At 40.6% G+C, this 24,603-nt stretch overlaps 1 protein-coding gene across 2 annotated transcripts in view; it reads right to left on the bottom strand.

Annotated features, from left to right (window-relative positions):
- The window catches only part of xpo4 (exportin 4), a 170,026-nt gene that overhangs the window by 34,784 nt on the left and 110,639 nt on the right, over positions 1–24,603 (bottom strand). For both annotated transcript variants that reach the window (XM_078545457.1, XM_078545458.1), the window contains exons 11-16: positions 18,893–19,035; positions 13,927–14,072; positions 12,246–12,423; positions 9,504–9,663; positions 5,271–5,440; positions 3,637–3,811 (exon numbers count right to left, since the gene is read on the bottom strand). In XM_078545457.1, the coding sequence (XP_078401583.1) occupies positions 3,637–3,811; positions 5,271–5,440; positions 9,504–9,663; positions 12,246–12,423; positions 13,927–14,072; positions 18,893–19,035 (972 nt within the window). The remainder of the gene's footprint in view (positions 1–3,636; positions 3,812–5,270; positions 5,441–9,503; positions 9,664–12,245; positions 12,424–13,926; positions 14,073–18,892; positions 19,036–24,603) is intronic.

Genomic DNA, 24,603 nt, shown 5'->3' with positions numbered 1-24,603 from the left:
ATATGCCATCAGAATTTGCAACATGGTTCATACTGCAGACCTTCTTTTGAGTGTTCAACTGGATTGCTCAATTCTCAATGTCTTAATATGTGCTTCATTGTAGCATTCCTCTGCAAAACTGGTGGTCCTACAAAGAAGGATCAAGAGCTGCAAGTAGTGAGAACTCCCTGTCACCCAGCAGCCATACAGTCCTTTGCCACTACAGTGCTGAGACACTGGACTGAAAGTATAAAAATACCATGATAGCACCCAGCATATCATGAATTTGCATGCAGGAAGCGGTGCCTGTCCTTGAAAATGACAGGTAGGGAATGGAATGGAAGCGTTTACAGCTCATATTAATGAAACTCTACATTTGGGACATGCAGTGTAAAGTAAGTACAATCAATAGCATCCACAACCCCAAGGAATCCAGAAATCCAGGATAATCTGATGGGGGGGGAGAGAGAGAGAGAGAGAGAGAGGGGGGGTGGGAAGAGAGAGAGAGAGAGAGAGAGAGTGTGAGGGGGTGGGAAGAGAGAGAGTGTGTGAAAGGGGGTGGGAAGAGAGAGAGTGTGTGTGTGAGGGGCTGGGAAGAGAGAAAGAGTGTGAGGGGGTGGGAAGAGAGAGTGAGTGTGAGGGGGTGGGAAGAGAGAGTGAGTGTGAGGGGGTGGGAAGAGAGAGTGAGTGTGAGGGGGTGGGAAGAGAGAGTGAGTGTGAGGGGGTGGGAAGAGAGAGTGAGTGTGAGGGGGTGGGAAGAGAGAGTGAGTGTGAGGGGGTGGGAAGAGAGAGTGAGTGTGAGGGGGTGGGAAGAGAGAGTGAGTGTGAGGGGGTGGGAAGAGAGAGTGAGTGTGAGGGGGTGGGAAGAGAGAGTGAGTGTGAGGGGGTGGGAAGAGAGAGTGAGTGTGAGGGGGTGGGTAGAGAGAGTGAGTGTGAGGGGGTGGGTGAGATAGTGAGTGTGAGGGGGTGGGTGAGATAGTGAGTGTGAGGGGGTGGGCAAGATAGTGAGTGTGTGTGGGTGGGGGGGGAAGAGAGAATGTGATGGTTGGGGTGGGAGAAGAGAGTGAGGAGTTGGGGGCAGAGAGAATATGAAAGGGTGGAGGCAGAGAGAGAGTGAGGAGGTGGGGGGAGAGTGAGATGAGGGGCTCAGGAGGGAGAGAGAGAGTGAGTGTGAGGTGGTGGAGGATGTGAGAGGGAGCGGGGATGGGCTGGGGGAGGGAAGAGTGATTCACATTAATTCCTTAACTGTGACAGCCTGAGGATGAGAAACATGGTATAGTGATTGTACTTCCTGCTGGCAGCTTTGCATGGAATTTACAGCACAGAGACAGGCTAGTTGGCCCACCCCATCTACGTTGGTGTCTATGTTCCACACAAGCCTCCTCCCACCCTTCTTGATCACACTATCAGGGTAACCTTCAGCTTCAGCTTTCTTGTGTTTACAAGTTCATTGAAAGTATCTGTACTAGAATCATAGAATGGTTACAGCACAGGAGGCCATTCAGCATATTGCCTCTCTGTTGGTTCTCTGCAACAACAACTCAGCTAGATCCACTCCTCCGCCTTTTCCCTGTAAAACCTTCTCTTCAAATAATTATCCAGTTCCCTCTTGAAAACTGCAATTGAATCCATCTCCACCGCACTCTCAGTCAGTGCATTCCAGATGGCCAAACTATTTGTTGCATAAAGAAGTTTTTCCTCATGTCGCCTCTGGTTCTTCTATTAATCACCTTAGGGTTCTCAACCTTCTGCTGGTGGGAACAGTTTCTCCCCATTTATTCTATCCAGACCGTTCATGATTTTGAACACGTATAACAAATCTCCTCTCAAACTTCTCTTCTCCAAAGAGAACAGCCTTAGCTGGGCCAATCTATCCACATAACTGAAGTCATCCTCGGAACCATTCCTGTAAATCTTTTCTGCACTCTTTCTAAAGCCTTCACATCTTTCCCATTGAGGCTGAACCAGCGTTTTATGAAGGTTCATAACTTACTTGCATTTGTACTCTGTGCCCCTATTTATAAAACCCAGGATTCAGTATAATTTATTAACTGTTTTCCCAACCTGCCCTGCCACCTTCAATGATTTATTCACGCATGCACCCAGGTCCCTCTGCTCCCGCATTCCCTTTAGAATTGTACCCTTTATTTTATGTCACCTCTCTCATTCTTCTGACCAAAATGTATCACTTCACACTTCTCTACATTAAATTTCATCTGCCACGTGTGTGCCCATTCCACCAGCCTGTCTATATCCTCTTGAAGTCTATCACTATCCTCTGCACAGTTCTCAATGCTTCTGAGTCTTGCATCATCTGCAAACTTTGAAATTGTGCCCTGTACACCCAGGTCTAGGTTATTAATATAAATCAAGGAAAGCAGTGGCCCCTCTATATACCACCCCAGTTACAAGTAAAGTTTTCTGTACTTCATGTTTTTAATAGGCTTGAATTAAATAATTAAACTGTTGCATAATGAAACTCTAGCTATGCTAAAGACTAGTGATTCAAAATACCACACGGTTCAAAATAAAATGCTTATTGCCTACCGGCACTAATATTTTTCACTTAAAAAGCATGGTTTACTGATTTTTGGGGACTCAGATGATTAATACATAGGAAAACAACGTAATAGTAGATTTAGAAATGATATGGCTGACACATTTTCTTAGAGCTCCTGCACCTTAAAATTTGCCCTACGCCACTGGTCAGAGCTGTGCCTGCCATAGGCCTTGGTTTCAGGTATGGCTGCAGCAATGTTCAGAATCCCTTCGATGATTCATGAGAAAGTTTTCAGTAATTCTGCCTGGTCCATACATTCTACTGGATGGGTACTGTTGATAAGGTGTGGCTCTCCACTGGTGCTGTTTGATTAATTTGGCTTTCTTCCCAGTTTCCTGTTGTTTCTCTTCAATGAGCATGTGGATTCTCATGGTGCAGTCCTCAAATCCTAACTCAGCAATGATTTTGAAATAAATGCTTTCCAAGGATGATAATGAATGTTGTGAAAGATTTCTTGAGTATGAGTGTTAAAAGAAATTGCGATATTTGCAGTGATCATGAAGATATGGCCAAAAATCTTGTGCAAACTCTCAGATGAACACTATCTTTAACCAAGTTTATCCACTTTGATGAATTAAGCCTTTTAAAAGATAATGCATTTTTCAAAGGTGGATGAGAAGGCAGAAATAACTGAATTTAGGATAAGCGATGTCATCATGTCTACAGCACCATCATTTGCACATGGCTGCTACTGGGAGGGTGGGTGCTTCTAACGGGACTCACAATGAACGCTGAACCAGTAAGATATTCCTTGCCTCACAGACATAGCTGCTAATTTACAACATCCCCAATCCATGAAAATTAGAGTGTCAATGTCGGCAGCAAATCAGACTATGGAGGATACCACAGCTCCGCTTGATTCTATCCTGTACTGACATTTACATATGTTCCAGCAGGGCCACAGGATATGGAAGTGGTAAATTATATAGCAGAGATCAGCTAACTTAATGAATACCAGCGGATTGAACCTAGAACCTTCTGGTTAATATTCTCTTCCAGAGACATTTACTCCATCACATTTACTAACCTTAGAGTTCTGGAACTCCCTCAGAAAACTTTGGACAAAATATAAACTTAATCCATATTCAAATTCTCACCTCTGTCCAATACTGTTGTTTTGTTTCTGTATCCACATGAGCAAACCCTGCCAAAACCAGGGCTTTCATCAATGTCCGTTGTACACTACTAGGAAGGTAGTTCAGTGGTGGACTTCGACTTGCATACTGTTTTGCCAAATTCCACCAGCTTTCACATTTTATTACTAAGTTGGCCCTAAAAGGAAACAGTTATCAATTACCACTCCTTAAAATAAGTTCAAAGAAGGGAACTATAGTTACCTGAAAGCAGTTATGACCTTACAATTAACTCTATAATTGGCATTAAAATCATGAACAAAATAAGAACTTGCTTTAAAAATAACATGACGTCTATATTTCATTGCACGATTTAAGTAGTCACAAAAAACAGTAATGCCAAGTGAAATGGCCTAATTTTTCAAAAATACATTTTTGACATACCAGTAGCTTTAAAGTTATAATTCTTTTGAACATTCAGCTATTTTACAAAATCTTTGGGCTGTGCACACTTTTGAACTTTTATGTACAATACACTTTAGAACATTTCAATCATTAGTCAATAAGCTACTTAATGTGTTACTCCAAGTTAAATGTTCATGTAATCAATACTCCAGATAAAGCCTCAAAAGGCTGTATGGATGATTGTCAAAAATGCAACCTCATTTTCTTAATAAAATTATGTTATCTAGTGCTGGCCACCTGTTTGAGGCTAAGCACTGAAATATAGCATCATCTGCTTCCAGCAAACTACCCCATCAGTGCTCAAGTCATTTCAGTTAGGCAATGTGTGGTTAAGTAATCTTTTGGAGAAACAACTGAATTAGTCATTGTTAGTTCTTATGCTGGAACATAACACACAAATAGAAACAAGAAAGTCAAGAGCTTTATGGAAAAAAAATGCAATGGGTTCTATAAACATATTAAAGACTAAATTTAATTTGGGAATTTATACCAAACACGACAGAATATGAAAGTAAAGAGGTCATGCTAATTCTAAACAAAATAATGGTTAGCTAACATCTGAAATACTTTGTGCATTTTTGGGTTCTTCAATACAGCAAGGAGATATACTAGCCTTGAAGCAAGTGCAACACAGATTTACCAGGATGAGGGGTTTGATTTACAAGGAAAACAGTTATGTTCTAAAATTTTACACATAGTCAAAATGGAAAAAAGGACTTTGTAAATGTTGATTAATACCATGAGCAAACCCAGAGTCAAGGGGCATACAAGATATGCATTAGATACACAAATAGGAAGATTAGAATCTTTTTTGTGCAGTCAGCAGAACATGGAATGCTTTGCCACAGTGATAATCGATGTTAAATCAATTATAACTAACAAAAAAGTCCTTGATAATCACTTAAGAATATGAAAGAGAATGTGGAGAAAGCAGATGTGTAAAAATCAGCCTGCAAGAGGTCTAAATTCAGTACAGGCAAGGAGGGCCTAATGGATCCATAATTTCAGTTATTTATTCCTTTAAATACTATATAAGAGTTCAAGAACTGGTTTCTAATGGTAACTGTGGCAACATAGATAGGCAAGAGGCAAATATCTCTCGAAAAATCAGCTTTTGTTGAAAGTTGGCTGCTAAATTATGGTGACTGATGATTTTTGTTCTATTGTTATTGCCCACTTTACCAAGTACCCACCGTTCTCTCCTCTCTACTAGCGTTACAAGGAGTTGAACTGTATCATTTGCCAGGTCCTGTTCTGCAATCCACACTGAAAGATTACTGATAACTTTTTCTAGAAGGTACCCGACAATCCACTGAGCACCTTCAGTGTCTGCACCAAATGCTGTACTTAACGGTAAACTTATCTGTAAGGAAAGAGGACATGCATTAAAAAGTTAGTATTGATGCCCATTCAGCTCTTTGGGCAGCAGGAAACTTTGCAAAAGTTCTCCAATAATGGGCAGTGCACCATTATCTTGGTGTCCTTGGGAAGGCACAGATAAGTCTTCAGTTTCTTTGATAACTTCGCTGCTTTTTAAATTCACTGTTTTTTAAACTAATCTCAAATTTTCCACTGGAGTTATTTTTCACCATTGTTCCAACAGTATTGCTCATGATTATAAAATAATAAAGATAATATAGCATATTATCAGTTTTAGAATCTCTAGCAAAAAATGGACTACTTTTATTTTGTATCGTGTTTTCTCTTGCAATTTGTACACAGCAAGCCCTTACAAACAGTAAGTAAATGAAAAACCAAATAATTTATTTTTGGTGCGGCTGTTTAGGGAAGAATGTTGGCCAGGGTACCAGGAAAACCTCTTGCTCCTTTGAATAATACCATAGGATCTTTTCACTTCTATCTGAACAGGTTAGTTCAGGGTTAGTTTATTATGCAAAAGATAACACCTTTAAATAATGAAATGAAACTTCAGCCTAAATGAATTGTTCCAGGTCCTTGGTTTGAGGCCATCGCTACCAACTAAGCCAAGTTGACACTTTCATCTTGTTTACATAATTACGACCACAACATATTTTGATCGCCACTACTTTGTTCTTCCCAAGATTCGTTGTAGCTTTGTCTTATTTTCTTCTAAATCAATCAGGAGACATAAAGAAAGCACTAGAAAACAGATCCCTTTAGTATGCTTCCCTTAGTAATTTCTTTTAACCTTTCATAAAAAAGGGACAGAACACATGATAAAATTTCACAATGTAGTGCAACTTGTCCAGTAACATAGGAAACTGAAAATGTTGGTCAAACAAGCAAACCAAATTATTGGATATAAAATCATCCAACAAAAGAGAAAAAGGGGCTATTTTGTGATAAGGCCCCATTAATCATTTAACAGTTTTTCAAACGCTTTGGTGTGAAAAGAAGTCCCAATACTGTGAACTGTTTGGTCTCCATATCATAAAAAGGATATTGAGGCATTGGAGAAGGTTAAAAAAATAGATTTTCTAGGATGGATACCAGAACTGAAAAATTAGAGCTATCAGTAAAGACTGGACAGGCTAGGGCACTTTTTTCTAGAAAAGTGAAGGCTGAGTGGCGACCTAATATAAGTCTTTAAAACGATAAAGGGGTTCAATTGGGTAGGCATAAAGAGGGTATTTCCACTTAAAGGCATTCAAAAACATGGGGTTATAAATGTAAAATAGTCACAAATACATCTAGTAGGGAATTCAGGAGAAACTTCCTTAAGAATGTGAAAAGCACTACCCACAAGGAAGTTCTGATGAAATCTCACAGACCTAAAATGCTAACTCTGTTTCTGTCTCCAAAGATGCTGCCTGACCTGAGTATTTGTTTATATTTCAGATTTCCAGCATCCACAGTATTTTTCTTTTGCACTATCACAAGCAGTTGAGGAAAAAAGCATCTTTGCATTTAAGGGTAAGCTAGATACGCACATGAGAGAGAGAAAAATCAAGGGTATGCTTGGGGATGCTCACCTGAAATATGAAATTATTCATTTTGGCAGGAAGAATAAAAATGCTTATTATCTAAACGGTGATAGACTGCAGAGCTGAGATTTACAGGAGCCTGGGTGTCCAAGCGCACGAATTACAAAAGGCTAGCATGCAGGTACAGCAAGTAATTAGGAAAGCTAAGGGCATGTTATCATTTGTGAGGGGAATTGATTACAAAAGTAGTGAGACTATGCTTCAGACTTGCAGGGCACTGGTGAGGCCACGTTTGGAATACTGTGTACAGTACTGATCTCCTTACTTAAGGAAAGATGTAAATGCATTAGAAACAGTTCAGAGGTTTACTAGACTAATACCAGGAATGGGCAGGTTGTCTTATGAGGAAAGGTTGGATAGGTGTAAAGAAAATATTTTTATTTTTTTCTTGGACTGTGGCTTTAAAAACTACCATGGCTGCAGTTTAAGGGAAATGTTCACTAGAGCAAGAAGAAGAAAATCTTCTAGAGCAAGAAGAAGAAATGTTGCTATCTCCTGAAACAGTATGTGCCAGGTTGGACAGAATGGTGCTGGAGAGATGACCTGGTTTAAGAGGGAACTGCCTAGTGATGGCATTTTGATTGGCTCCTGACCAAGTGGCCAGGTTGTGTGTGAGGATAGTGCAGTAGATCAGCTCCTAGCCTAAAAAGAGGAAAGAACTGAAACCTCTCTCTCCTGTGTTTTGTAAGACTCCAGTAATCCTGCCATAGTAGCTAGCTGGCTATTCCTCACATTGCTGTATTCTGCTTTCTTTGAGAAACCCCTGTCAGGAGGAAAAGGGTAAAAATCACGAGTAGAGACATTAAAAACAAGTTTCAACCAGGGAATCACAGACTGCAAGTGCTGGGGGACCGCCTCGTGTCAGCCACAACAACCTGCAAGGAATTTGGAAAGCAATCAAAGTCAACCCATCTAATCCTGAACTCCAGATTGGTGATATTGGACTGTTTTATCTCACCCTTAAAATCCATGCTGTGTGTCTCGTGTGTGAATAGGGGTTTAAGAAGGGGTAGAGTTTAAGTTATAGAGTTAAAAGTTAGCAGTTCATATTTCTTTCTTTTTCCACTGGTTACAGACAATTTGTGTAATAAACAGTTATTTATTTGTTAAGTTTACAAACCCAGTGCTCGTATTCTTTTAACCTAAATTAAACAGTTAGGTAGAATTGGGGCAATTTAGTGGTCTGAATTACATCTTTCACATCTGTCTCAGCTCAGGAAGCAGTGGGGCTTGATACTACAGCGCACAATCCCCAGTGAGTCATGACACAGGTTAAGACTTATGTCCACTGGAAATTTAGAAGAGTAAGCGGTGACTTGATTGAAACCTTTAAGATCCAGAGGGGTCTTTACAGGGTAGATGTGGAGAGGATGTTTCCTCTTGTGGGAGAATCTAGGACTGTTTAAAAATAAAGGGTTGCCCGTTTAAGACAGAGATGGGGAGAATTTCTTTTCTCTCAGAGGGTAGAGTTTTTGGAACTCTTCCTTAAAAGGTGGCGGAAGCAGAGTCTTTGAATATTTTTAACAAGAGGGTGAAAGGTTATTGGGGGTAGGCAGGAATATGGGGTTGAGTTTACTATTAGATTAGCCATGATCTTATTGAATGGCGGAGCAGGCTTGAGGGGCCGAGTGGCCTACTCCTGCACCTAATTTGTATGTTCATATGTATGTATGTATGTTTGTATGAAGCATAAATGTCAGCTTAAGCCAGCTGGGCTGTTTCTGTGCTATAGATTCCATAAATATAAATTAGGTTCTGTAATAAACTGGATGACTTTACGTAGAAAAATCAGGAAATCCAAAGTCTTGCTAACCATACTAACAATTTCAATAAGTTATTATATTTCCAAGAGTAGATACCCATACTGACCAAAGCATCTTTGAAATGTGTGACTCTGACATTGTACAACAGAGGTTAAAGTGCTTCAGTCTAAACAGTGACCCAAAAGCATGACTTTTGTTGGATACACATGAAAGGGATAGCTGAAGGATTCTTCAAACTTTCTTGAAATCAACCTTATCTATTACACAGAATTGGCCCTACCTGGAATGCACACACAATTTATTCTTCACTAAAAATCATTATATCCAATTTTGAACCGAGTAAGCAAATTAAGCAGGTTTGTTTGAATATGGATTTTTTCAAAGAAAACTAGCAATATTGGGGCTGATATATATTGGTACCAAACGCAGAAGTGAAAAATATGAAGGCGCTGTGCACTTGAGTCTACGTTATAGCTTAAAGTCATCAAAGGGATGCAATGACCTATCAGATACACTACTCATCCAGATATGAGGGGGAACTGACACATACTACAGGTTCAATTAGGGGGCATGCACAAGAATTTAAAAATGATTAAGTGAACATACTCATATAGACATGGAAGACCAGATCTGAACGCAAACCAAAAAATTGATTAAGAAACAATAGCTTGTTACAAATGCATTCAATATTGAATACCTGATCATAAAGTTTTTCATCTACTAAAAGGTAGGTCTTTGTCCATCGTTTCAGGAACCACATAATATCTTTGCCCATTTGAGGACTGAGGAGTTCTGTCAAGTTTGCCCTTGTGGCTCGAGACTCAACTTCTGAAGCTCTCAGAACAGCAGCTAACAATCTGGAAATAGGAATTTCGGATCAGTTTGATGTGTTATTTCACAGGTCCTTTCAGGTTTACTTACAGTTTCAAATAAATTTAAACTTCATAAAGATACACTTTAATACTTTTATATTTGCAACCCTAAAAAATAACAATTAGATTCACATTTCTCCTAAAGGTACTGAGCGGTACTGTTCAACAAGCATGTTTTACCCTCATACCCCGCCTATATGTTATCCTTCAAGCATCAACTAGCTATTTGAGCATGCGTTGAGCATGCTTTTCTTGTCCTACACATAGAACTCAAGAAATGAGAACTATGGTTGATCTGTCCGCTCAATGGAGCCAATGGTAAGGTCCTGCCATTGTGCTAGCTAAGATCAGCAAACTTAGAGTCTAAGCATCAAACTCAGAACCATACTTGTTTACATTGCTCAACACCACACACTAGATATTTAACAATTAAATCATTGAAGGGCATAGAATCAAGATAGACCATCACACAGAAATCAGATGTTTGATTTGAAAGAGATGGAAAAGATGCATCCAACCGACTGCCTAAATTGCTAATACACTACTAACAGTCACACAGGGAGAGCATTTTGCAGATGTTTGAAGGGCATTTGTGCTGCTCTCCAGAGTGGAGAGTATAAATACATAGACTGGAACTTTGAACTTCATTTGGTGTGTAAAACAGGCAAACCCCCCAGATTGGCCACCTGTTACACACGCCCTCAACTCTCCCCCACCCTATCGATTTTCCATTCCATTAAAGTCCTTGAAATCCCCACAGTTTAAAGTTCAACCCATAATAAAACAATAGCAAGTGAACTGAAAAAAGTGTAAAAATCAAAGTTAAAACCAAAATCTGTTTCTATTCATAATTTAGAAAGTTAATTTTCATCTAATATATTAACCAACACCCAAAGAAATAAGCTGTAAACCTTGAGGACAGCTTTAAGTGTAAAAACTTACAATTTTTTAAATAGGCATTTAATTGAAACCTTTGTTTCATTACAGAACATTTTATAGAGTGAGAACACCAGTCAAAGCACAGCACCATTACTGAATATTTATTAAATGTTACGTGATTGCCATTTGTAACATTTAAACAAGTTGTGAAGTGCTTATTCATAATGTTTAAAATACAAGAGTTACCGACAGAACTCCAAGACAACAAATGGTTAGACTGAACTTTAAAAGTTAATCTAAAACTTTGGTCCATAACTTCCAATCTCCGGGGCATTGTACCGGGGTGGGGGAGAGGGACCCAAAAATGTGCTGGGGAACACCCCATCTTCCTGGAAGTCCCCACATAAATTCCATGTCAATTGCCTGGAAAGTTCAAACTTCTGTTGGGCAATTGCTCTTCACTGGGAACCATCCAAAACTCCGATATAAATCGCAAACTTCGGATAGTTCTGACTGCCTTACAGGAATAGATACTCAGAAAAAGTTAGAAGAATTAAAACCCCTTCCAACTCCTGGGTAACCATAACACTGACCAACCCTGTCTTCCGTACCTTCAGCTCAGGTGCCCTCAACTGAAGGCCTTGGGAACCCGGTGTGCTGCACCTTCCTCACCCGGCCCGAGTTGGAAAGCTGTATTTCAGTGTGTAACTAGGGGACGAGTGGCAATCTGACTGTGATTGACACTCCACTGAAGTTATGGCCTTTTACTTTCTTTATTACCTATTCCTTCATGGGATATGGGAGTCGCTGGCTAGGCCAGCATGTGCTGCCCATCCCCAATTGCCTCGAGAAGGTGGTGGTAAGCCACCTTATTGAACTGCTGCAGTCCATGTAGTGTAGGTACACCCACAGTGCTGTTAGGAAGGGGGTTCCATGATTTTAACCCAGCAACAGTGAAGATATAGTTCCAAGTCAGGGTTGTGTGTGGCTTGGATGGTAACTTGCTGGTGGTGGTGTTCCCATGCATCTGGTGGTCCTTCTTGGTGGTAGAGGTCACAGGTTTGCAAGGTGATGCCGAGTGAGGCTTGATGAGTTGCCGCAGTGTATCTTGTATGTGGTATACACTGCTGCCACTATGTTGATGGTGGAGGGAGTAGTGTTTAAGTTGGTGGATGGGGTGCCAATCAAGCAGACTGCTTTGTCCTGAACGGTGTTGAGCTTCTTGAGTGTTGTTGGAGCTGCAATCATCCAGACAAGTGGAGGGTAGTCCTCCACACGCCAGACTTGTGTCTTGGTAGTGGATGGTGGACAGGCTTTGGGGAGTCAGGGGATAAGTTACTCACCTCAGAATTCCCAGCCTGGGACCTTGTAGCCACAGTATTTATATGGCTGGTCCAGTTCAGTTTCTGGTCAGTGGTAACCCCACCCTGGATGTTGATAGTGGGGGATTCAGTGATGGCAATGCTATTGAATGTCATGGGGAAATGGCTATTGCCTGGTACTTGTGTGCTGCGAATGTTACTTGCCACTTATACTTTCAATAGGTCCAAGGTTTTGGGTGGAACAAGATAGCAGTTTCTAATTTTCTCAGTGATTACAGCTAATTTTAGAAAGATTTTGAGTGAAAACTATATGCATAGCAACCTTTCTTCCAATCATATCACTTAAAAAAAAAAATCAACTCTTACCTAATCACAGAATCTGTTCTGTTACATCCTGGAATAGAGGAAGCTTTTTCCCCTGGGGAACCCAGAATCTGAAGTGTTGTGTTAATGTCAACTTCAGTGGCATGCTTAATGGAATATTCCATTATTTCTGGAGGTATAAGAGGAGTCTCTCCCTGAGTATCATCAGCTAAGAGGTAGCCTAGCAACATTAACAAAGATACCAGGTTACAAGTACGGTTTAGCATTCTGTAAAATTAATTTATTTCATTTATCTTGACAAGCGACAATGAACATAAACCAAAGTGAATTTCATATAACAAAATATTTCATTATACAGAGAGAAGATCATGCAATTAAGGAATACAGTTTAAAGCAGACTTTCTCTCCATATGCGTTGTTTTCCATGTCAAGATTCTCCCAAGTACTTTGGTTATAAAAGCACCAACTTCCTACCTACAAACAGAGATATTCATACCAACAATACAAATCCATACATAGCATTGCTTTTTACAATCCAAAATGTTGTGTACATTCCTTTTTCAAGTAATTTGACTCCTTGAAATGCTTATGAAATGGCCACCTTGCACTGCAGCTACTTTTGCTCTCTAAAGAGCATTCTTCCATAGTTAACTAAAATGAACTCTACTCCAGCAAACAACATACATTTAAACTTTTTGGCTACTCTACAATAGGTTGTTATGTTAGTACACATGGTCTGAAATGATCATTTTAAGGAGAGTGCTAAACAGACCAAAGGTTAAAGAAAATTGACTTGTTTGGTGATTAGCAAATTTAAAATTCTTTTTAAAGAACTGCCAAGTCACTTGGTTTAATTTACACAGCCTTCTTTTTAATAAAGATAAATATAAACACCCATTAGTCTTTTTCTTTCATATTTAAATTATTACAATCCCCATAGAGACTTTTTTTTAAAAAGAAAGGAATTCCCACAATGCCAATGGAAAGAAAACCAATGGACAAAATTTCAACTTCTAAAACTTTTACAGTAACAAATCAAAATCAACACAATTTAAATATTAACAGGCAAATGATACTTCAAATAAACAGGAAAATGTCACTCTAAATCATCGATACAACAAAGATATGTTGTACAAAGCTACAAGCACTCCCACCCCTCATCATTAAACTCAGTTACTGAGCCCCACAGCCCTCTGCATTTCCCAGGTGGGGATTCAGTTCCTTTACTTAGACAGGAAGTAGGCCCCAAGTCCCTTCTGACAGCAGTTTCACCACATCCGATTTCCAATGGCCCCCAAAGGTTACATCTTTCCCAGCCTCAATGCTCAGCTCTTGGAATCTGCCTTTTTGGTCTCCTTCAGTAGCTGCTATGACTTTCCACCTCAGCTCCCTTACACCCACAGTTTCATAGTTCCTGTCCTATTCTCAGAGACTTCTCCCTGTTTCTTCACTAGGATGTGTCTGTCTTCTTTCTGCAACTGTTTTCTTCTCCCAGCTGCAGAACCCCAAGCTGTAATTAGATATCCCAATTAGCTTTATTCGCCTTTTTATTTAAAGCTTCTATCCCATAACAACCTCAGCCAGAGTTTAACTTATCAGAAATCTAATAACCTCAATGCCACAGTTATCTTAGTTTCACTTTGTGAAGAACCTTCACAAAAAGAAAATACAGGCTTTTCCCAAAGCGCAAGGTTCGTCACGATATACTTAGTAGTGAACCTACCTGTGACTAAAAGTAGCCAATGAATATCCTCATACAAATCATCCAGTACTTTATTATCCAATGTTGCTGGCCCTGGTGATGAAAGAAACTGCTGTTGTTGCCTTTGTAACTGGCCATGAAGTCTTGTTACTCTATCTTCCAATAAACTGCATGAGGCAAAAGAAAAATCAAGTTTATCAAATTACAGAATCAATTCATTGGCATTTAATCCCCAAATGTGCACATAAGGAATCTCTAAAGGTTATTAAAAAATGGCAATTGATATTTGTTCCAGGGGCTGGCTGTAACACACTGTACAGAGGGGGACAAGATGTAGGACGCATGACTGACTATCTCAATTGCACTCTTACAAGGTGGACAAATCACCCTGGGTGCTATTGTTATGCTATTACAAAGGTGAATATAAAGGAACACTGACAGAAACACTGGAACAGGTTTCCAAGAAAAAAAAGTGTATGGGAGAAAGAAAGGGACAAACAAAAATTTATCACATTACATAGTCATGACTAAAATCAAAAACTAATATTTATCACTTATTCCTTCATAGCTCTTATTAAAAAATGCTCTAGTATTTACAAAGTTTAAAGTATAGAGATTATACAGTTATTGAATCATCTTATTTAAAACTCGATCGAACATTCAGATCAATAATCACCTTGGTTCTGGATTATTTATCTTTACATAGATCAATATTGTCCAGTAGAAAACGGTAGTCACATGTAATGGAAACATCATTTTAACACAAAATGCTTCACTCGCAATACAGGCAAATGTACTTCACAAATATATTTACTTAGTATCTGGCACCATTCAATGCTAAATGTTGCGGTCTTTCCTTTTCAAAGATTAGAATACAGGTATGTATTTTTTTTATTCTTTTACGGAATATGGGTGTCGCTGGCAAGGCCAGCATTTTTATTGCCCATCCTTAATTGCCCTTGAGAAGGTGGTGATGAGCTGCCTTCTTGAACTGCTGCAGTCCATGTGTTGAAGGTATGCCCATGGTGCTGCTAGGGAGGGAATTCCAGGGTTTTGACCCAGCACCAGTGAAGGAATGGCAATGTAGTTCCAAGTCAGGATGGTGTGTGGCTTGGAGGGGAACTTGCAGGTGGTGGTATTCCCACACATCTGCAGCCCTTGTCCTTCTAGGTGGTAGGAGTCACAAGTTTGGAAAGTGCTGTCGACAAAGCCTTCCTCGAGTTCCTGCAGTCTTGCAGATGGTACACGCTACTGCCACTGTGTATCGGTGGTGGTGGAAACTGATGTTGAAGGTGGATCATGTGGGCTGCTTTGTCGGGATGGTGTCGAACTTCTTGAGTGTTGTTGGAGCTGCTCTCATCCAGGCAAGTGCAGAGTATTCCATCACACTCCTTACTTATGCCTTGTAGCTGGTGGACAGGCTTTGAGGGGTTAGGAGGAGAGCTACTGATTGCAGAATTCCCAGCATCTGACCTGCTCTTGTAGCCATAGTATTTATATAGCTGGTCCAGTTCAGTTTTTGGTCAATGGTAACCCCAGGGATGTTGATAGTGGGGGTTTCAGCGATGGTAATGCCATTGAATGCCATGGGGAAATGATTGGATTCTCTCTTGTTGGAGATGGCCATTGCCTGGCACTTGTGTGGAACGAATCTTACTTGTCACTTAACAGCCCAAGCCTGAATGTTGTCCAGGTCTTGCTGCATATGTGCATGGACTGCTTCTGTCAGACAGTACTTCTTACAGCTTCTAGGCTTTCGTCCAACAGTTTCAAGCGACAATTTTACTCTTTCACTTGATCAGAACGATTGTTGAGAATGATAACTTGCACAATTAGGTGCAACCGACTGGCCCTCCCTCTCCATTCAGAACACAGTTGCAGATTATGTCTTTTGCCAAGATGTGCCCTTTTTGAGTGGCTGGCTATTGGAGCAAGGTGAAACATGTTCACATTTGAAAACAAAGGCAGGAGCAATTGGACTAACTGTGGACAGACATTCGATCTCAGTTTTTGGAGCAAGGGGGAGCGCGAGAGAGAGGTCTCACAGAGGTAAAAGGCTGCAGCTGGCGTGGTCAGAGAGAAGGCAGCTCTGAGTTCACTGTAAACTACCAGGTGGAATGCGAGAGGTAGGACAGTCTCTGGTAAAAGAGATGCATCCAAAGGCACTCTAAAGACTCGGGAAGATTTGCCTTGGCGAGGCTGGAAGCAGACCTTACAATTGGTAGTCAGCTTGGAAGTTCTCCAAAACCAGAGGGAAGTATCTTTCAACGTTCATTTGACATTACTGGCTCGGCAAAGTGGAGACGTGAACCCACTGGAAGCTGGGAGTGACCGTGGACTGTTTCCTATAAAGTCTGTAATCCTGTGGTGAGCATGCTGTAATGTATATTCTCTGTGATATGTATGCAGTGTGGAGTTATCAGTTTCGTTAAAACATAAAGAGAATTAGCTGCCTACCAAGTAATGTTTAATCAATGTTGTTTTTAGTTTGTTTGCTACAGCAAAAGTCTTAAAACTTGAAATTCCTTTAAGTTGGTCACTGGGAGCACAAATATCTTTTAAAAAGTTTTAGGCCTCTATAGGGATCGCAACAAAATATGCTGTGCAAACATGAGTAATTAGATCACATCCCAACACAGGTGTCCATTACACATTTTTTAAATTTATGAATCAAATATGCAATTAGCTCCATCTGGATTTCCAATTAACCACATGTGGCTAACAGCTAACTTATTGGGCATCATTGCCATAGATGATTACTGTCTGTTAACCTATCAATTTAATGACTTTTTAAAACATATTTATTCTTTCATCGTATGTGGGAGTCATTGGCACAGCCAGCATTTGTTGCCCATCCCTAATTACCCTTGAATGGAGTGGCTTGCTAGGTCATTTCAGAGAGCAGTTAAATGTCAAGCACACTACTGTGGGTCTGGAGTCACATGTAGGCCGGACCAGTAAAGGACGGCAGATTTCCTTGCCTCAAGGACCAGCTGGGTTTTTACGACAATCAGCAACAGTTTCAAGATCACTATTACCGAGACTAGCTTTTTAATTGCAGGTTTTATTAATTGAATTTAAATTTCACCAGCTATCATGGCGGAATTTGAACCCATGTCCCAGAGCATTAGTCTGAATCTCTGGATTATTAGTCCAGTGACATTACCACTATGCCACCATCTCCCCATAATATACATTTAATGACTTAATAAGAGGAGAAAACAAGAAATGTTAGAATTCAAAAATATTCAGGTTCATTTTTATCTCAGTTTCAGAAGAACTTTTTTTTGATAATCCTCTACATGATGTTCCATGTGCTGTCTGAACGTACATGTTGCTCAATTCCTGAAGGTCATCAGGTCCAACACATTATAGGAAATGTGCTTGCTTTTTGGAGTTGTTTGCATTGTCTGCGCTATAAAACCATTCCTATTTGATGGGATCGGATTACAGCCTCACTACACCCCTTATTTGTCTGTGCCAGTCGAATGTCCCAATCCCGCTAACTACACTAGCTGGTTCTTCTATGTACACATATAAAGGGACAATGGAAGGCTGACAATTCAGACATCTGTCTAGTTGCATTTCATAAAAGATTATTTCTAATGTCCCAGAACTTACATTCCCTGCAGGGGGGTGGGGGCCAGGAGTGACCGCAGAAGATGCACTGGGGGACTCCCTACTCCACCACTAACCGCTGATTCCCCCACCCTGACACCCCACCTCTGGTTTACTCTGCCGACCTCTCAACTGACCATCAGATACACGCACGCACCACACCCCCCAACCCTAACACCCACCCAAGCCTATTCTACCCCCTCAACCCCCCTCCCCTGACTGACCATGCGACCCCTCTCCACCCTGATCCCCATGCTCTTACTTTCTCCTTGGCTTCTCAAAGTGGCTGGGACTTTTAAACTTACCTGCTTTACAGCAGTTAGTGTGCAAAAAAGGGGACGTGGCTTCACTTCCGCCGAATCTGCTGCCCTACACTGGAAGGAGTCCTGAGCCAGGTACACTTCACATTTCTCACTAGGCCTGGTTTGGCAGAGCGGGCAGGAAATGTGCAGCTCCTGGCCTGGAAAAGTAAAAAGGAGCAGAGTGGCAATCCCATTGTGATTGCCACTCCTTGGAAATTCTGGCCCAATATTTGTTCTTAGGAATTCAGAGCTAGGCTGGTATTGCAGTCACTTTGATAGAACTATGGAAGCATACAACATAGCTTGGCCCATTGTGTCTATACCTGCCCTTTTCCAGAGAAATCCAAAGTAATCACGTTGCCTTGCCCTCTCCCCAGAGACCTATTATATTGTCCTCTGCTCCAAACGTTCCAGATTCAATCCTCAAACTATTGAGTTAGATGATCTAGATTAGGGCATTAGTAAGGTACCTCAAAATGAAAATGAAGTGAAGTATCTTTGAACTTTTTGCTATGGCAAAGGTGTTTTGTAAAATATAAGTTATTACAACTAGTCTTGGTTAAAGATGGGAAAATAGGCCTAGGTTTTCACTCCAAACGGTTTTCAGCAAATCCTGAGGTGTGGCACATAGATGTCAGGTTAGGTCAGAATTTTGTTTGGCTATGATGCTTCCCATGAATGGATAGCCCTTCAGCACTCGGTATTACGGCTGACATATTAATAATTGCCACCTGGGCATGATGCTGGAGAGAGACTACCAATGTTATAGTACCCCAGGCAATGTCTTCAGGAAGAGACTTAAAAAAAAGGCAAACAAAAAAGGATCTCTTCTCAATCGGATTGGTCAAGGAAAGAATAAATGGAAGCAGTGTAACTTCCCAGAACACACACTCGATATACTTTTGCCTCAAGTTATGAGGCAGCAACCAATTCCATTTAAAACTCATTTCTGAACATTTCCCAAAATGAGCATTATAGAGATGGCCATATGAATTTAAGATGGAGATGATAATTTATTTTAAGTCAATCGTGTGATAAATTCTTGTAATAATAAATTAGCAACCTACCTTATAAGAAGTGGTATGCAGTGGTCTGCTGCTATTCTTCCTAGCATGCCTATACTTGCCAACTGGTCTGAGAACATCTCTCGGTCATCTTCTTGTACTTCACTGATTTCTTCCTCGTCACGTGTCGTTACACCATTGGTGGTCTAAATAAAGACAAAAAAGTTAGATATTTGAATATAAAGTTGTAAAAATCTTCACCAATGTAAAGCTCTTTGGTAATACTGCATGATTAAAATATTAAATACCAACTGACTATTTATTCTTCAACTCTGCTAGTTATTTTTGCCTCATTGTTCTTACCATTCCCTGAACCAGGCAACACACATGTAACCTATTTGCAATCTGTTACTCATGTTAATTTCAAATGGTTTGATGGATGGTGGGTCGAAAGCACTAAGCGTGATTTATTTTCACATTGCTTTGCTTTTCCTATTCAGTACTTCGCCTGCCTAAATCTCCTAAAATGCTCCCTCCTGCCCTAGCCCTGAACTCGCATCTTTCTTGCCCATGAGACCCACCTCCTGCTCCCTTGATCCTATTTCCTACTAAGCTGTTGATAACCCAACTGCCATTCCTGGTCACTGTGTTAGCTGCCATCATTAACACTTTTTTTTTCAGGTTCTGCCCTTTCTCCTTCAAATTTTCTGTCATCACCCCTCTCAAGGAACCAACCCTTGACTCCACCATCCTTTCAAACTACCATCTATCTCGAACCTTCCTTTCTTCTGCAAATTCCTTGAACATGTAGTTGCCTCCCAAATTCATTCCAATCCTTCCCCGGAACTCCATATTTGAATCCCGCAAATCAGGTTTCCATCTCTGTCACTGTACCAAAACAACTCTTATCCAAGTCACAAATGTCACCCTATGTGACTGTGACAAAGGTAAACTTTCCCTCCTCATCCTTCTCGACCCTGTCTACAGCTACTGACATGGTTGGCCACATGATCCTTCTCCACTGCCTCTCCACTATTGTCCAGCTGGGTGGGACTGCTCTCACATGGTTCCTTTCTTATCAATTTAATCACTTGCAATGATTTCTCTTCTCACTCCCACAATGTTACCTCTGCTGCCCCCAAGGATCTGTTCTTGGATCCCTCTTGTTTCGCATCTACATGCTGCCCCTTGGTGACATCATCCAAAGGCACAGCATTAATTTTCATATGTACGCTGACAACATCCAGCTCTACTGCACCACCACATCACTCTTGATTCTTCCACTTTTGCTAAATTATCAGGCTCCTTATCTGACATCCAGTACTGGGTGAACAGAAATTTCCTCCAAATATCGAGAAGAATGAAGCCATTGTTTTTTAGTCCCCATTCAAAACTCCGTTCCCTAGATACCGACTCCATCCCTCCCTTTGGCAAGTATCTGAGATTAAACCAGACTGTTTGCAAACTTGGTGTCATGTTTGACTCCATGATAAGTTTCAACCTCATTTTTTAAAATTCATTCATGGAATGTGGGCGTTGCTGGCTAGGCCAGCATTTATTGCCCATCCCTAATTACACTCGAGAAGGTGGTGGTGAGCTGCCATCTTGAACTGCTGCAGTCCCTGTGATGTAGGTACACTCACAAAGCCGTCAGGGAGAGTGTTCCAGAATTTTGACCCAGCAACAGTGAAGAAACGGCAATGTAGTTCCAAGTCAGGATGTGTGTGGCTTGGAGGGGATCTTTCAGGTGGGGTGTTGCCGTGCATCTGCTGCCCTTATCCTTCTAGATGGTAGCAGTCATAGGTTTGGAAGGTGCTGTCTAAGGAGCCTTAATGAATTGCTGCAGTGCATCTTGTAGATGGTACAAACTGCTGTCACTGTGCATTGGTGGTGGAGAGAGTGGATGTGTGCCAATCAAGCTGGCTGCTTTGTCCTGGATGGTGTCAAGCTTCCTGAGTGTTGTTGGAGCTGCACTCATACAGACAAGTGGTGAGTATTCCATCACACTCCTGACTTGTGCCCTGTAGATGGTGAACAGGCTTTGGCGAGTCAGGAGGTGAGTTATTACCACAGAATTCCCAGCCTCTGACCTGCTCTTGTAACCACGTTATTTATACAGCTAGTCCAGTTCAGTTTCTGGTCAATGGTAACCCCCAAGGATGTTGATAGTGGGGATTCAGTGATCATAATACCATTGAATGTCAAGAGGCGTTGGTTAGATTCTCCCTTGTTGGAGATGGTTATTGCCTGGCACTTCTGTGGCGCGAATGTTACTTGTCACTTGTCAGCCCAAGCCTGGATATTGTCCAGGACTTGTTGCATTTGGACATGGACTGCTTCTGTACCTGAGGAGTCACGAATGGTGCTGAACATTGTGCAATCATCAGCGAACATCCCCACTTTTGACCTTATGATGGAATGAAGGTCATTGATGACGCAGCTGATGATGGCTGAGCCTTGGACACTACCCTGAGGAACTCCTGCAGTGATGTCCTGGCACTGAGATGACTGACCTTCAACAACCACAACCATCGTTCTTTGTGCTAGGTATGACTCAAACCAGTGGACAGTTTCCCCCCAGATTCCCACTGACTCCAGCTTTGCTAGGAATCCTTGATGCCATACTCGGTCAAATGCTGCCTTGATGTCAAGGGCAGTCTTTCAACCAATAAGATTGCTCATTTCAGCCTCCATAACATTGCCCCATTTTGTCCTGCCTCAGCTCATCTGCTGCTACAACCTTCATTCACGCCTTCGTTCCCTCCAAGTTTGACAATTCCAATGCACGCCTGGCTGATCTCCCTCATTCAACCCTCCATAAACTTGAGGTTATCTAAAACTACTGCTCGTTTCATAACTCGCAGTAAAACCTGTTAACAAATACTCCTGTGTTTGATCTCCTTTGGCTCCTGGTCAAACAACACCTTGATTTTAAAATTCTCATCTTTGTTTTCAAATCCCTCCATGGCCTCACCACTCCCTATATCTGTAATCTCCTCCAGCTCCAGAACCCTCCAGAATGCCTAGGCTCAATCAATTCTGGCTGTTTGAGCACCCCCAATTTAAAACGCTCAACCATTGGTGGTTGCATCTTCAGGAGCCTAGGCCCTGACCTCTGAAATATGTTCCCTATACTTCTGCCTCCCTACTTCACTTTCTTCCTTTGAGACACTCCTTAAAACTTACCTCTTTGACCAAATTTTTGGTCATCTGAACTAATATCTCCTTATGTGGCTCAGTATTATATTTTGTTTTATAATGCTCTTGTTAAGCACCTTGGGAAGTTTTATGTTAAAGGCACTATATAAATATAAATTGTCATTCATTGTGCAGCCTGAATTAGATTACGAAAAAAATTAGAGTACAAATCCATATCTCATCATTCTATGGATCCATATGCCACAAGTGAAAATTTGTCTCAATGAATATAATTTGTGTGTCCATACATCTATTTTACTATTAATAGCAGAGAATGCTTGTATCAGAAGAACTGCATAGAATCCGCAGTCAGCATGAACTTGTATTTTTACTTCCATGACTTTAAAAACAAGGCATTCCCTTTGAACCCAGTTCTTTCAACGATTGTATACAACAAACCCCAGAGACTGAAAGCTTGCGTGTTGTAATCCAATGCAGTGGTCACTATATCTAAAAAGATTTTAAACTTGAAAAGCATACAAGCCATTGACTATGTTAGGTGCAGCTAATGGATAAGCAGAGTTCAATGACTGAACCTCTTTTTACCTAATACTACCAATGTTGCTGTGCAACACACATTATAAATTCACCATAGCTGTCATCAAGCATGACTCCAATTCCCATTGCATGTACGCACTTCACCTGCTTTTAAAAAGTTACATATAAGTCACATCCAGCAACTCAGTAACACAAAAGGTTCCCTGTCATCCTTTAAGGATTAAAGTATTCCTTTAAGGATATTTTTAAGGCTGAGTTAGATTCTTGATTGACAAGGGAGTAAAAGGGTATAGGGGGTAGACAGGAAAGTGGAATTGAGGCCAGTCAGATTAGCCATGATCTCATCAAATGGCAGAGCAGGTTTGAGGGGCTGAATGGCCTACTTATTTTCCTAATTCTTCTGTTCGTAAGTATGTAGATCACCAAGTCCAGAGCAGCAGTATAGCTGCACCATACATCATTAAGCTACCAGGGTACTTCTCATTTTAGCCAAATTTTTGCCTATCCATTCAACAACTACAATGATTAATACAGAACATAAACCTAAATTTTGTGCATTGTGAAGTATAATTCATTCTGGATAAAAATACAAAAAGACAAGACAAGGAAAGCTGCTTACAGTTTCGCACAATTTACACTCAGCCATGCTCTAAATACATAATGCCTATGGGGGCCAGAGCTTATGCAGAACTTGCATAAATGCAGCTCTCCCTTTCTTAGAGGCAAAAGACTGAACAAGAGAATAATTTTGGGCTTTGTCTTGACATGTCCTAGTGACTTGTTTACATAGCAGCATTAACACAACCCTGGAATTAGGCCTGCCTTTCAGGAAAGGAAGTATGTTGTATGGGTTGTTGATAGCTTATCGAAATAATTTTCTTTGTCCAACATTCTCTGAAATAATCAGAGACCCAAACAATTACTTTAACATGCATTTTAATATTGTTCTACAGGCAGTACATTTGCAGTCTCACCTGCCTATATTGACTTAAAAATGTTACACATTAAGAAAGCAAAAGCAGAAGTATTAAGTGCAAATTTTGTGAATGTGGATCAGTTTCCCATGCTTCCTATTTAATGATCAAGATATACCACACTTCTGCGCCTAGGGAAGCTTACATTTAGCAGAAAATGCATTTATCATCTAAAAGTAAAGATTACAATCTGAGCTCTGAATATTCAGGATTTTTTGAGAAGGGGTCTGTGTGCACATACCTTTCATTACACTACAGCTGACTGTATAGTAAGTGTTAACGGTAAGATCACAAGCCAACAATCTTCAGTTTCATATAAATGCTTCATGGATCACAGGGTTAGATACTGAAATCAGTTGTCAGATAGTTTAAATATATGAGCAGTGGACTTCATGATGATATAGCCAGGCACCTTAGAAAAAGAGGTGAGAGGCAGTTTACATGATATAATGGGGAGTATTAAGACACCCTTAGAATAGCTACCATTAAACTGATCCTCTTGTGAATTAAGTCACTTGTGAGTTACTTCATCAGCCTAAGTGTGCAGATATTTTTCATAATATCCATAAGTCTCCCAATGTAGTTAACAACAGTATTGGCTGTTGCTTTACTGCATCAATCCATAATATAAGTAGTCCATCTAAATATTGCAGATGGAAATCCGATTATCTTTTGAGAGAAACTCCAATGTGTGTGAAAATATTAATATCAACAAAATGAAAGGAATGAATTCAAAGTTTCAACAGGAAGGACTGACTAGACTGCCAAGATCAGTTTCACAAACATGTCAGGAATCTAAGCAATCCATCTCAGTGAACACCCAAGTGCACAAAATAACATGTCCCCAGCAATGACCTAGACATTCTTGTATCGAGGAATCTGATTGATCAGGCTGGCCTGGGATTTTAAACCCCTCAAAAGAATCCTCTTTTTTAAATTAAATGTCCAGCTGAAAACATATCGTGTTACATTATTACATAAATGATAGTGTTGCACAAGTGCCATACGAGAAAGCATTCTTCTAAATACATTGAAGATAGTCTGAATGATACATGGTAAGAATTTTGTATGGTTGAATTTATTGCAGACCCATTGGGCTTCATT

Source organism: Cetorhinus maximus, chromosome 7, assembly GCF_964194155.1.
Source record: "Cetorhinus maximus chromosome 7, sCetMax3.hap1.1, whole genome shotgun sequence".
Taxonomy (NCBI): domain Eukaryota; kingdom Metazoa; phylum Chordata; class Chondrichthyes; order Lamniformes; family Cetorhinidae; genus Cetorhinus; species Cetorhinus maximus.
The sequence above is the reverse complement of the archived record's forward strand: the minus strand, read 5'-3'. Positions and strand labels throughout refer to the sequence as shown.